The following is a 13,719-nucleotide window of genomic DNA, read 5'->3' on the forward strand; positions in this document are numbered from 1 at the left end:
GAACCAAATTATCACACACAAACTACATTAATTACAACACTGTTGATCAGTGGCTCAGGTGTATTTCTGTCTAGCTTTTACATCTTAAATTAACCCATTTCTATTAATCTATGTATCACCACGAGGCTGTGGCCCACCAGTAAGGTTCCAGCGTCTTTCTCCTTTAGCAGCTACATGACATCTCCCTGACTCTGCCTTCTTTCTCCCTGCATTCAGTTTAGTTACCCCCACCCCTCCCACCTTCACACCCCACCCCACCCCACCCCTGCCGCCTAGCTCTAGTCTGCCCTGCCATACACCAAAGCAGCTTTATTAACCAATGGTAATAAAACATATTCACAGTATTCAGAGGAGAATCCCACATCACACCTTTAATCCCAGCACTCAGGAGGCAGAGGCGGGCAGATCTCTGTGAGTTCAAGGACAGCCTGGTCTAGAGTGAGTTCCAGAACAGCCAAGTCATTACACAGAAAGACCCAGTCTCAAAAAAACAAAACAAAACAAAACAAAAACCAGCATCAAATGATGAGAGTATCTTCAGAGCAGGCACACAAATTGTATCAGATATGACATACTATGAAGGACTCCTGAACCCAGGAGCAGCACAGATACCCCCATAATATTCTACTTATTGAGAGACCCAGCTACCAACCTGAGGCAAGAAGTAGAAATTACATATGATAGAAGGAAAAAAATTAAATTTTTCCTGTTTGCAGGTAGCATAATTGCTTGTCAGATCAAGGGAAATTTACAAGGCTTAGAACTTTAAGTTCAAAGTTCACAATACCTAAGATCACCAAACAGTAGTCTGTTGCTGTTAGATTTACTAGGACAGCTCAAGGAGACCAAAATTATATAACCATACAACACTATGTATAGTTGATTTTTTTGTAAAGCTTTAGACCAGGCAGAGATAGAGGCTTATTTATAGCTGTAATCCCAGCACTCAGGAAGTTGGGGTTGGAGTTCAAACTTTGACTACATGAGACTGAGTCTCAAAACAGCAACACAAGAGCCTTTAAATATCAACGGAAAGAAACAGTGCCAGTGTGGTGGAACTGCAGTAAAAACATGGCAGTTGAGATGGACAGAGAGATACCAAATGTTTGTAGATTACAAGCTTGGCTCACCAAAGATGCCCCTTTGCCTTGTATTAATTGGTCTGTACATCTAATGTTCTTTCTACCAAAATCACAGCAGAGATTTTTTTTTTTCTTTTTTTTTTTTTTTTTTTTTTTGAGACAGGGTTTCTCTGTGGTTTTGGAGCCTGTCCTGGAACTAGCTCTTGTAGACCAGGCTGGTCTCGAACTCACAGAGATTCACCTGCCTCTGCCTCCCAAGTGCTGGGATTAAAGGCGTGCGCCACCACCGCCCGGCCTCACAGCAGAGATTTTTGTAGACTAGCCAAGTTCATTGTCACATTAATTTGGGAAAGCAGATAGACTAGTATTGCTAACTGGGGGCCATCCTCCAGTCAGCACCAAGGTATGCAACAACAATAACAAAAAAAAAAATCCACGAATGCAGTGAGAACTGAACTTATCTATCTAAAAGGGAAATAAGCACATGCTTTCTGGTAGTAACCCCCTCTTTGTCTTCATCTTGAAAAAATTCTCTCAAAATCTCTCTTGCACCTCTACATAGCTCTATATAGCTCCCTAATAAGCTCTGCATAGGCTCCTCATTGCTCTACACAGCAGCTTCTCTCTCCACGGCCAAACCCTGCACAACTGTGTTACATTTTCAGGGCCTGACCCAGTCTCGTAACACAAGATAAGTCACACGGCTTTCTCAGGCTGGGGAAGTCACATTGACTGGCCAGTGAGAAACACTTGGCCTTGCACTTAGCACTTAGGGATCCCAGACAGAAAATGACACTGAAATTCAGGACTTAACAATAGCAATTAGTTGTCTGACCCCTGAGTCCTATAACATAAACTGAGGCTGAGAGTATGCTCAGAAAGCCCATTGCTTTCTACTAAAGTTACTTCAGTTTCTGACCTTGAATAAGCAATAAACACCTGGGAATTCATCCTTGTGTATTCTCTGCAGGGGCAGCTAGTCTGTTTTGGATTTGTTCTGAAGTCTAAAATTAACTATCTTTGTGACTAAGAATACTATTACATTCCTATGTCAGTCTGAATAATGAAAAATATCTTAGTATTTCTATTCATCAAAATTATACAGTTTAAACAGAAGTCATATTCCTGACCATTCACAGCTATATGTTTCCAATAAATGTAATAGATACATGAGATAGACGCACAAGCAGTGGGAAAACACCCATAGCTGTTATTAGGAGGAATGTGGCAGCACACGAGATAAGTTATAGACAGAAACAGCTGGTCATTTACAGTCAAGCAGGGCTCCCCATCAGAGAGTCATTCATCTAGTGAGTTGACCCACTGAACACTAGTTGTCACCTGCTGTATACGCCCTCGGCCTCTGGTAAGCCACTGCTGCCATTTATTTGAAAAAGCAGATAGACAAGAATGCTTGGGGTTTGTTGAAGTTGAGAGTAGTATAGAAGCCCCACCCTGGCTTTGAGGTACACTGTCTGGCCACAGAAACCAAGACTGGTGTTGGCAAAAGGCTAGGCACCAATGCATGGAAGAGGGAACCTAGGTATACACCCAGGGAAGACAAAGGTGTGTGAAAGGTTTTACAGATAGAACTAGAATCACTGGACTCGTACAGGCAAGAAAAGGAGCCTCGGCTATATACTGAGCCTCAGCCCGTTGCAGATGGAATATAAGGCAGAGCGGCTCTACTAGCAAAAGACAGCACAGGTCTGAGACCTTCAACTGTGGAAAGACAAGCAAAATGTGGAAAGAAAACATTTCAAAAACTATTTGACAAAGGACTCTTATATAGAATATATAACTAATGGAAAAACAAAAGGTAATCTGGTGGAGAAATGAGAAGAGGGAGGAAGGTTCCATCAGCAGTAATTCTGGCACACCGATAAATACATGAGACAGTGTTGAGTCATCAGCTGCCAGAAGTTTTAGGCAGCAACCATGCACAGATCATAGAAACTGGGTTTATAGTATATATACACACTTGTAAGGATGTGAAATGATACAGCTACTCTTGGTCTGTTTCTTACAGAAGTAAACATGCAGACACCATAGGACCCCAGTGTTTATCCCAAAGAAATGGGCTTTTATTTCTACAAAAAAAAAAAAAATCAAACAAGTGTTCAGAGAAGAGCTGTTGGTAATAGCCAAGGAAATAAACTCTGAATAAATGTTCTTGTATGGAAGAAGGTTAAACAAACAACAGTCTCTTTCATACTGTGAAATATTCTTTGGCAATAAAAAGGCTGCAAGAGTTTGAATCAGCTGATCACATTTACAGTCAGTCAGAAAACAGAGAAAGATGAATGCATGCACGCTAATACTTAGCTTACCTTTTCTGTTCCATGCAGCCCAGGATCCCCTGCCCACGGAATGAGCTCACAATTAAGATGGATTTTCACACATCCAAACAATCCCACGCTAGTTTGGAATTACGATTAATATAATGGTTATTTATTTAAAGGGGAAAAAACTTACAGATCACCGTCCCAGGCAACAGCCCTCTGTGCAATCAGGAAGGGAGTCTAGTCGCCGGAAGCGGAGCAGGAAGTAAGAGAGAGCGAGGAGGGAAGTGACCACTTTTTTAAAGAGAGAGACCACGCCCCAATGGGCTGGTATCTCAGCGGCTATTGGCTGGAGGAGCGGAAGGATCTCCCGCAACACCCATCAATTGAGAGTCTTCCAAGACAGCTAGGAGTACACAGAGAAACCCTGTCAGGGGCAGTGTGGGGAGATAATCCCCCACAGACATGCCCAGGGGTCATCTCCTGGGTGATATTAGATACTGACAAGTAACAGCAACCTTCACAGAGGAACTTCACAGCTGGGGACATTCTTTGAAGGTGCTCTAGACTTGGCATGAGTCTAGCGACTTCTCTGAGTTCAGTTATTTGACAGAAAGTTAAAAAATCAGCCACACATTTGAGAATCTTTCTGAGGAAGTGTCCACACAATGGGACAGCTCCATAGAACATTCAACACATAGGGATATCAAGCTTCTGTGGGTGTGCATGTAGAGTATCCAGAAATGTTTGAGCAACACACGTGTATATCCCTAGTTACTCAGGGTTATCTACTTGTTGAGTAGAGCAGATCAACTAAGGGACAGCAGTTTGTCCCAGCAACTCAGTATCCTCAGCCACAGAAGAAGCAACTCACCATTTGGCTAAGTGAATTACAAATGTCCTGTGGTGTCTCCTCAGGCCTGCCTGCTGGACTTCCTACAGGGGCCTTTGCTACCACATCAGCCTCCATTCCCAAAAGCAGCAGCTCCTGGAAGACAAGTCGTCCCACAGCCCCAGGAACCTCATGGACCCCCCAGGCCAAGCCAGCCCCCAGAGCCTCTGAACAGCTAAGGTCTCACTTCAGTGTGATCGGAGCTCGAGAGGAGAGGGGTGTCCGTGTGCCCAGCTTTGGTAAGTCCTGTGTCTGTCTGGTGATTTAGACGACTACCTACAGGTTTGTGAGTAGACATTCTGTTTCTCCCTCAGAGCCAGCTAAGACAGTTGTGTTTATATTGCTCACTGAGACTGCCCCAAGAAAGCAGATTTGGATTTATGTGCTAGTGTCTTCAGACCTAGCCCTTCTCCTAATTCTCACTGGCCTTTAACCAGTGACCTTGAAGCCATGTTTTTCTTCTTTTCTGTCCAGGTATCAGGACAGCTCATACTCAAGGAGAAAGGTAAAAGCAGACAGAATGTCTATAAAAATGTCTATTTTTTTTTCCTAGCCCAAAAGCCAAAAGTCTCAGAAAATGATTTTGAAGATCTGCTGCCTAATCAAGGTTTCTCCAAATCTGACAAGAAGGGGCCAAAGACCATGGCTGAGATGCGGAAACAGGACCTAGCCAGAGACACAGACCCATTAAAGTTGAAGGTGGGTACCCCCAGGGACCAGACCACACTGTGAAGTTCACTGTCTCCAGTCAGACTCACCGTGTGTGAACCTAGCACCTGGAGACCCCTGGAGTAGGGCATATAGGAGTGTGACATGTGTAGCCACACTCCTGGGCAGTCTGATATGTACTTGATATGTGCATTTCGTGGTGCTACTCATGGTACTGGGATCAGTGAGGGAAGCAAGCACCACACAGGACTTCCAGTCCTCTGGTCATGTTTGACCTTGGCCTTGAGCTGGCAAGAGGGCATAGCTCGGACCTGTACCCATCCAAACCAAGGTTTATTTGACTTTCGTTTTGTGGTTTTGGGTGTTTTGTTTGTTTGTTTTTGGTTTGGTTTGGTTTTTGTTTGTTTTTTTGTTTTTTGTTTTTTCAAAACAGGGTTTCTCTGTGTAACAGCTCTGACTGTCCAGGAACTCATTCTGTAGACCAGGCTGGCCACAAACTCATAGAGATCTTCCTGCCTCTGCCTCCCAAGTGTTGGGATTAAAGGCATGCACACCACCACCCTGCTTATTTGGCTTTTAAGGACAGCGATTTGTTTGGGTTTTTGGTCCTGACCTGGGGCACTCACTGTGCAGTAAGAAGGAATCAGCATAGTACAGTGGTCAGGTTGTTCCACTCTACATATTAAATGTAACTATTTCTTTAAGTTTGTGTGGTGATCAGTTTTAGGGCACAGTGAAGCCGTTTCCTTACAAACTACCTGAAAGGTTGCCAGGGACCCAATTGTCCTCTTTGAACCTTGTGCATGGGTCAGGAGGCTGTATTGAGGGATTAGGGTTTTGTCTTTGTATATGGCTGAAAAGGGTCTCAGTTCTGTCCTAGATATATAGCTTGACCCACCTGGTCTATATGATCCGGGGTGGGCCCAGTGCTGAAAGAGGGCCTAGGTGAGTAGGGTGGAGCCATGGCTTCCCTGCTCTCCTATAGGAATAAAGAGAGAGGTACCAAACCATGTTTTTAAGGGGCTTTCATAGAAGCTTGCTCCCCAACCTGCAGGTTGTCTTTCCCTTTAGGACCCAGGACCTTTGAAATGATGCCCCCACCCTCTCCAGCATCTGAATATCCCTCAGTACTTGCTTTGCTGCTTACATTGATTTTCCCACCCCACACTCCACATAGCAGGGAGGGAGGTCTCCTAAATTACAACTTCTTCCTGAGGTCCTTTATGCACTGGTGTCTGCAGCTTTTGGAGTGGATTGAAGGCAAGGAGAGGAACATCCGTGCACTGCTGTCCACGCTGCACACAGTACTGTGGGATGGGGAGAGCCGCTGGACACCTGTGAGTATGGCTGACCTGGTGACTCCAGAGCAGGTGAAGAAGCAGTACCGCCGAGCAGTGCTGGTAGTGCATCCAGATAAAGTAAGTGTGTGGAAGGGGCTTCTGGACCCTGTGCTTGTCTCTCATCCTGTAGGAGCCTTTAGCCTGCTGGCTATATCGCATGAAAGGTGCAGGTAGGGAGTGGGCTGAGTGGTCAGTCTGGCTCTCCCTCTATTGCCCACAGGCCACTGGGCAGCCATACGAGCAGTATGCCAAGATGATCTTCATGGAGCTGAATGATGCATGGTCTGAGTTTGAGAACCAGGGCTCGAGACCTCTCTTCTGAGGCCAGTGATGCTGTGACTGCAAGAGCTGCTCATGAAGCCCGAATGCTGCTGGCCTGACTGATGCACAGATGGGACCATAGCAGGTGTGGCAGGTGATGCGGCCCCAGGGGCCTGGACCATGTACTCTCAGCCACCCTGCATTCATCATGGACACATACCATTCCATGGCTGGGAGAGAAAGCATTCCTCAGATCTGATGTTTGTTGTTTTGTTTTTCTTTTTCTTGTCCCAGAGGAAAAGTGTTGATTTACACCCCTTCCACAGCTGTCACCGTTTGTGACTTTCTTGGTGTCTGGTGGCTGCCACCTCTTGAATGGCACATGTCGCCGGCACTGCTCTCCTGTCACTTCTTCAAGTCTGGGGGCATTCACACCCCACTCTGATCAGTTCACCAATCATCTGTACATAATTAAACTATTTTCTGATGGCTGGTGCAGTCTCTGGCTTGGAAAGCACTTCTTACCTGGTACCTGGTAACCTGTTTGTCCTCAGTTTTTCACCTAGGATATATTATAGGATCTTGAGGTCGACTGAGGATTGCCTGCAAAGACCAGCATTGATACTGTCTTCTCCAAACACTTTACTAAAGGAAAGTTCTAGAAACAGATCAAATGGGAGTCTAGTCTACAGCATTGGACCTTTCCCAGGGCCTGGAGTCTAACACCACCTTCCAAAATGCTGCTGTTCTTCATCTCAGCGCATAACTAGAGTTCTTGGAGGGGTCTTAGGGTACTTCCACATGCCAGGGGCTGTTGGGTCATGCTGCTCTCAGACACTTGCTTTATTGGCTGGATCTCACTCATTCTCTAAGGACTCTAGTGAAACCTCAAGCCGGTGGTCTAGGCCTAAAAGTCACTGACAGAAGAAATGCCTTTGTCACTGTGTAGACAAGACACAGCCATAGGGCAGGTGGCTTGATGTTGCCCCTTGGACTAACCGTCCATGGTCAGAGTACAGTTTAGAGTGAGGAACACTGCTTCAAAACAATCCAGTAGGCAGGCAGATAACCATAACTGCAGTGGTATTTATTGGGGACAAAATAAAAGGATGCAACAAGACCCCCAGACCCCATGATTTGGATCTGAAGCACATAAATATGTATTGATTAGGACAACACTGACCAGACCGGGACTGGACGTTCCAGGTTTACCTTAATGTCAAAATCCTGGGTCTACTTGTAAAGCACTCTGATGATCTGTTCTGTTTGTAATTTGTTGGGGAACTGCAGGGAAAGCCACCTAGGTTCACATGGGAAGTCATGACACGGACACCTCACCATGACTGCAGTCGTGTCAATTTGGATCCATACAGATGCAGAACTCAGAGCCCCTTCTGCCTTCAGGATTGAGATTCCTCTGCCCCATTGGATTGTTCTGGATCTGAGCAGGATTAGAGCAAGAACTTTGCATTATTATTCAGGGAATTTAAATGTAATTTCTTCAACTGCCCCCATCACAGACTTCATCACAGGGCTTCTGGGCTATGGATGGTGACTTCAGCCAGACATGACTAATTCATCTTCCCCTGGAAGTCTGTAAGTAGCATCTCTTCACAGGTGCCCAAGGAATCATGATGTTGGCAGAACACTTGCCACGTCCCTGTGTGGCCTCTTTATCTAGATGTAAGTCATTAATTCAGTATGATGCCAGCTGGAGCCTGGATAAACATGCAAGTCCTGTAGTGCATGATAGCCCTTTGGTTATAACGAGAGTCCCAGTGGCATTCCATGGGGACAAGTTTGGCTGAAGCTTCAGATCCACTAGCTGCTGAACAATACCCGGTGCTCTTAACTTGTAGAAATGAGGGTTCACATTTGACTGGGCTAACAAAGCAAGAGCAGATAAGAGGTGGTAAGGTGACTGCTAGTTAATACAGGCAATGGGATCTAACCCCACATTCATCCAGATGGAAGCCTAAGAAGGGGCCATTCCCTGCCAGTCTAGTGACCAGTTAAAGTGCATGTCTGTTATAGGGGTTATCCTTTGTTCCCATGAGCTGCTCCATTTCAGGTCTATCATGTCACCTCAGTCACTGTGGTCTACTGCAGAGGAAGATGTTTTTCTTTTAGTTGGGATTACTGTTTACAGAACCCTGGAAGCAAGTATGATGTCCTAGTAGAATAGTGTTGGAAATCCTAGGCACCACCACCAGAGTGGATGCCAAATGGTCCCAGCTCCAGCACCGTGAAGGTAGAAGTTTGCCACTACTGCCCAGAACACCATGATGGCCCTGGTTCCATGACCACCTCTGGTGCTCAGAGCCGCAGCTCAGCAGACCTAGCCCTCCCTCCTTGCCACTCAGCCTAGCCCAGTGCAGGCCCAGAATCTGAGTTGCTTGACAGCAAGCACCATCCCCTTTAATCTGGCCCTGAAATATGCAAGCTTCATTCTGTCATTCCCTTGTTTAATGACTCCTATTTCCTTTGTGTTGCTGCTATTTTTAGTGTTCTCCTCTTTTAAAAAATAATGAGCAGCCTGAATAGGTGCTGAGATGTTTCACTTCAAAGCTGCTCAGGATTCCCAGTTCAGGACCTGGTGGGGCTCAGGCAGGTGCTATAAATAAAGCTCCTTGATCATGTTGGGGAATATTCAGTGGGCTCAGTGGGATCCATTAGGTAGCAAACAGCCTCCAGTGGTAGGGAAAAGGTGGACTCTGGGAGTCCTTGGAACTATAAAGAAGTTCCCAATCTCGCTGGTTCCCCACTGACATTGGTTGTGCTAGGCCTTATGTCCATCTGCATTTCTGTTCCACCCCTGCTGGAGTATCCCAGCTCCCATTCTGCCAACCCTACAATGTAGAGTGCTCCCAAACCTTTCTTACCTCAGGCCTGAATGTTGGACCTCAAATTCTTCCAACAGTTTATTGGTTTTAACACTTCCCCTCCCTGGGGTTGAGGGAAATCCAAGTCCCTCACTGTGCTCGGCCACACCTTTGGAAGCCCTCATTTGGGGCATGAACCATGGTTGTAACTAAGGGGGAGCAGGTCACCTGCCCAGCCTCCCAGAGGTTATAGAGATTATGAATTCATTGCAGAATGAGGAAGGGAACAGAAAAGAGACGCTGACTGCAAGACAGGGAAGTCCACCCAACAGGACTGGTACCCAAAAGGAATTGGGGCTCATAAATGGGTTTTCAGAAGCACCCACATGTGGAGAAAAGTATACAGATAACAGATCACAGCCCAGACACTTAATGTTCTTGAAATACTCCTGCATGGTGTGATTACCTACCTGATTGCCAGCCAAGAGCTATCTTTGCTTTCTGGGTTGACAGATCTGTCTAGCAAGGCCCTAGCTGTTGTAAGAGGAGCGCAGGCCGCTTCCCACCGCCTGGCTAGCTTAACCCCGAAATAATTACATGGAAACTGTATTCATTTAAACACTGCCTGGCCCGTTAGCTCTAGCCTCTTACTGGCTAACTCTCACATCTTGATTCAACCCATTTCTGATAATCTGTCACAACGAGGCCGTGGCTTACTGGGAAAGATTCAGCATGTCTGACCTGGCAGCTTCATGGCCGCGGCTCTCTGCCTCTGCCTCCTTTCTCCTAGCATTCTATTCTGTCTACTCCGCCTATCTAAGCTGCTGTCCTATCAAAAGGCCAAGACAATCTATTTAACCAATGAAAGCAACACATAGAAGACCCTCCTACACCACCTAGCACGTGGCTGGGTAAACCAGTGCTTTCTAGGTTGACAAATCTGTCTAGCAAGGCCTTAACACATGGCTGGATAGAACCAGTGCTTTCACGCTAGTCTGTAAACACCCTCATAATCCCCCATATTTTGAGGGAACTACTTTTAGGGGATCTAAGGGTGCAAGTATGGGCCTGCTTTTGTGGCCCTGACCTCCAGGTAGGAAGGATGAACAGAAAACCCACCTAAAAAGTAGATAGATAGGTATACCTGGTGGGAAGCTCTCCAAAAGTGGCCTGGAGAGCAGTCAGCAAAAGCCCTGAGGTGGGGTAGAGTGTATCCAGACTAGCTGATAATTTGGGGACTAAAAGACGATGCGAGTTGGCCCCCACAGAGACCCAGAAACCCTGTATATGGTGCTCACAACCTCCCTTCACCAGTGCACAGCCTGATAGAGCTCTTGATTCTAGTGCCAGCACTGGAGCTGGCAAGTTCAGGCAGATTGGCTAATAGCTATGGGTAGGGCCTTGGGCCACAAGTGCTCTGGTTGATAGACTGCCACCTTCTTCAACAAACAGCACTTACAGGATCCCAGTTGGTGACAAAAGGATGAGTCTGATGCTCTGCACACTCTTGCTATGCCCAACTTTCACAGCATCCTTGCTGGGATTCAGGGAATCCTCCCTGAGCATGAGCCACTGCAGGGCTGTGCCCAGTCCACAAGAAAGATCACTAAGGTCTTGCCAAGTGTAGGAGAAGCAAGTGAGATGTTCTTATATTAACCAGAAGGGAACTCGGGCTCACATAGGGCAGTTGGCTGAGGCTCCCACTTTGATCCTCAGGCCTTTGACTAAGACTGAAAGGTTCAACCCAGAACCCCAGACCCAACCCTACCTTCAGCCAAGGTTGTGTAGATGTGATAATGGTTTCTAGGTAGGCTTGCTACTCATGCCTATCAGAGCAAAGGGGATAGGCTACTTGAGCTCATCTGATGAGAGTGTCAGTTCTGCTAAAGGCCAGAGAATTCCCTGCTGGGCTTAACATATGCCCGTTTCTCTATTCACTTAAAATTGCCTGAGCCCCTCATTGGAATTCTGACCTTGATCCTACATACAAAGCCCTACAGAGACCATGTGTGGAATGAAAGAAACCATGTACTAAGAGCAACAATGTGGAGGTAGTCTAGGGCCCTAGTCCTCGATCTAAGAATGCTGAGCCTTACTCTGTACAACACAGAGATTAAAAAAATGACTAGACAGTAAGCTGAGTCCTTGGGAAGAACATGGAAAAGTCATTGCCCCTAGGCTAGAGAATTCAGGCCTTCTCATCACCTAAGGTTGAATGGCAATCTGTCTTAGTTAAGGTTTTTATTGTTTTAAAGAGGCAACATGACCATGGCAACTCTTATAAAGAATACATTTAATTGGGTGGCTCACTTAGTTTCAGAGGTTCAGTCCATTATCATCACAATGGGAAGTGTGGCAGCATACAGGCAGACATGCTGGAGTGTCCTATATCTTTTAGGCAACAGGATGTTGACTGACTGGGCGGTATGCTGAGCATAGAAAACCTCAAGGCCATACCCATTCCAACAATGATGCATTTTCTCCAACAAGGCCATACCCATTCCAACAAAGCCATACCTCCTAATAGCCTTAGGCAGCATGTCTGAAGATCATGTCTTTAGCTCCAGGCAGAGAACAACGTTGCATCTTTCCCCTGCCTACTATAGAACTGGCCTCTGTCCCCAGCTGAGGAATGCCCATCTCAGACATTGTTTCACACCCCTTGAGGAGTTCTTTGCTCTATATGTTTCCCAGCAGCCAGTAGACAAGTGGTATTTTGAACTTGTCTTAAGTCCAGCCCTGCCTGAGTTAATAGCAGAGGGGTGGGGTGGGCCAGAACCCTAGTCAAACTTGTCTTTCTAATTGAAGCCAAAACCTGTTGGAGGACCTCAAATTCTTCTGATTCTGTACTGATGTCTTACAAGGATATTACCCACAGGCAGATTCCTGAACCCATTCCCAGACTGGTGTTGGGTAATTTTTCTGTCATCTTACTGAATCATTCAAGGTTTGCTAGAGGGACTTTGGAGACACATGAGTACTATTCTGCATCCAAGAGGCAACCCAGTAGGAGTAGGGCCCAAGCAATCCACTTCAAGGTTACAATTCTCAAGTATGTCTGTGAGTTAGGGTGAAAGATAAGGAAAACTAAGGGAACACAGTGTGGTCGTTTAAATGTAATTGGTCCCCACAAACTCATAGGGTGTGGCACTATTAGGAGGTGTAACTTAGTTGCAGTAGATATGGCCTAGTTGGAGGAAGTGTGTCATTGTGGGGGTGGGCTTTGAGGTCTCCTATGCTCAAGTCCACCTAGTGACACAGTTCACTTCCTGTTACCTGCCAATCAGCTCCTTCTCCAGCACCATGTCTGCCTGCATGCTGCCATGTCCCACCATGATGATAATGAACTAAACCTCTGAAACTCTAAGCCAGCCCCCAATTAAATGTTTTTCTTTATAAGAGTTGCTGTGGTCATGGTTTCTCTCCACAGCAATAGAAACCCTAACTCACAACTTGACACTAATTATAAAAAATTATAAACTGTTGGTCCATTGCTCAGACCAAACTAACTAGCTCTTGCAACTTAAATTGACCCATAATTCTTATCTATGGTTAACCACATGGCTTGGTACCTTTTCTCAGTAAGCCATTCTCATCTTGCTTCCTCTGTGTCTGGCTTGCAACTGTGTTTCTGCCTTTCTTCTTCCTAGAATTCTTCTAGTCTGTTTGCCCCACCTATACTTCCTGCCTGGCTACTGACCAATCAGCATATCATTAAACCAATATGAGTGACAAATCTTTATAGTGTATAAGAGCATTGTCCCACAGCAGTGCATGCCTTTAATCCCAGCACTCCAGAGGCAGAGGCAGGTAGATCTCCGAGTCTGAGACCAACCTAGTCTACAGATCCAATTTTAGGACAGCCAAGCTTAGGTAGTGAAGGAAACTATGGAAACCAAAAAGCTGGTGAAGCTGTAATTGAATGAGGGGGCCATGTTTCAGCCCCAGCAAATACTTGGCAACTTGAGCCACATGGTTCTGGCTTTAGAGTCAAGGGTAAAAGAAAGGGGTTATGGAATCTCCCTCCACAACTAAGGAAAACCACTGAGGTCAGGCATTTCAGGGATGTACCTGTATGGAAGCCCAGAGAAGACATTGTGTGAAGCTGTGAAGTTAAAGCACGGATTTGCCTTGGAGACCCCAAGATATTGGGGATGCTTGAGCCATGGGATACCTGCCGAGAAAAGCTGCTAACAGGGAGTAGAGTCAGCCCAAGAGAGAGAAGTGTGTTGCAGTCAACAAAGCTGAAAGGAGTTGAGATCTGAAGAGTGTTTTGACATCAGATGTGGAGATGCAGAGTTTGGAGTTTCCCAGCTGTTTTTTTTTTATCTTGTCTTGGTCCAGTATTTACTCAGTATACTCCATTTCCTA

General features: G+C 45.9%; 1 protein-coding gene across 3 annotated transcripts in view; it reads left to right on the forward strand.

The window, feature by feature from the left end:
* Positions 1–7,043, forward strand: part of Gak (cyclin G associated kinase) — a 52,802-nt gene extending 45,759 nt beyond the window's left edge. For all 3 annotated transcript variants that reach the window (XM_057771181.1, XM_057771182.1, XM_057771183.1), the window contains 4 exons: positions 4,283–4,495; positions 4,810–4,955; positions 6,167–6,343; positions 6,486–7,043. In XM_057771181.1, coding sequence (XP_057627164.1) covers positions 4,283–4,495; positions 4,810–4,955; positions 6,167–6,343; positions 6,486–6,587 — 638 coding nt within the window. In that variant the 3' untranslated portion in view covers positions 6,588–7,043. The remainder of the gene's footprint in view (positions 1–4,282; positions 4,496–4,809; positions 4,956–6,166; positions 6,344–6,485) is intronic.
* The last annotated feature ends 6,676 nt before the right edge of the window (positions 7,044–13,719 follow it).

The sequence above is a fragment of the Chionomys nivalis genome, chromosome 6 (assembly GCF_950005125.1).
Source record: "Chionomys nivalis chromosome 6, mChiNiv1.1, whole genome shotgun sequence".
Taxonomy (NCBI): Eukaryota; Metazoa; Chordata; class Mammalia; order Rodentia; family Cricetidae; genus Chionomys; species Chionomys nivalis.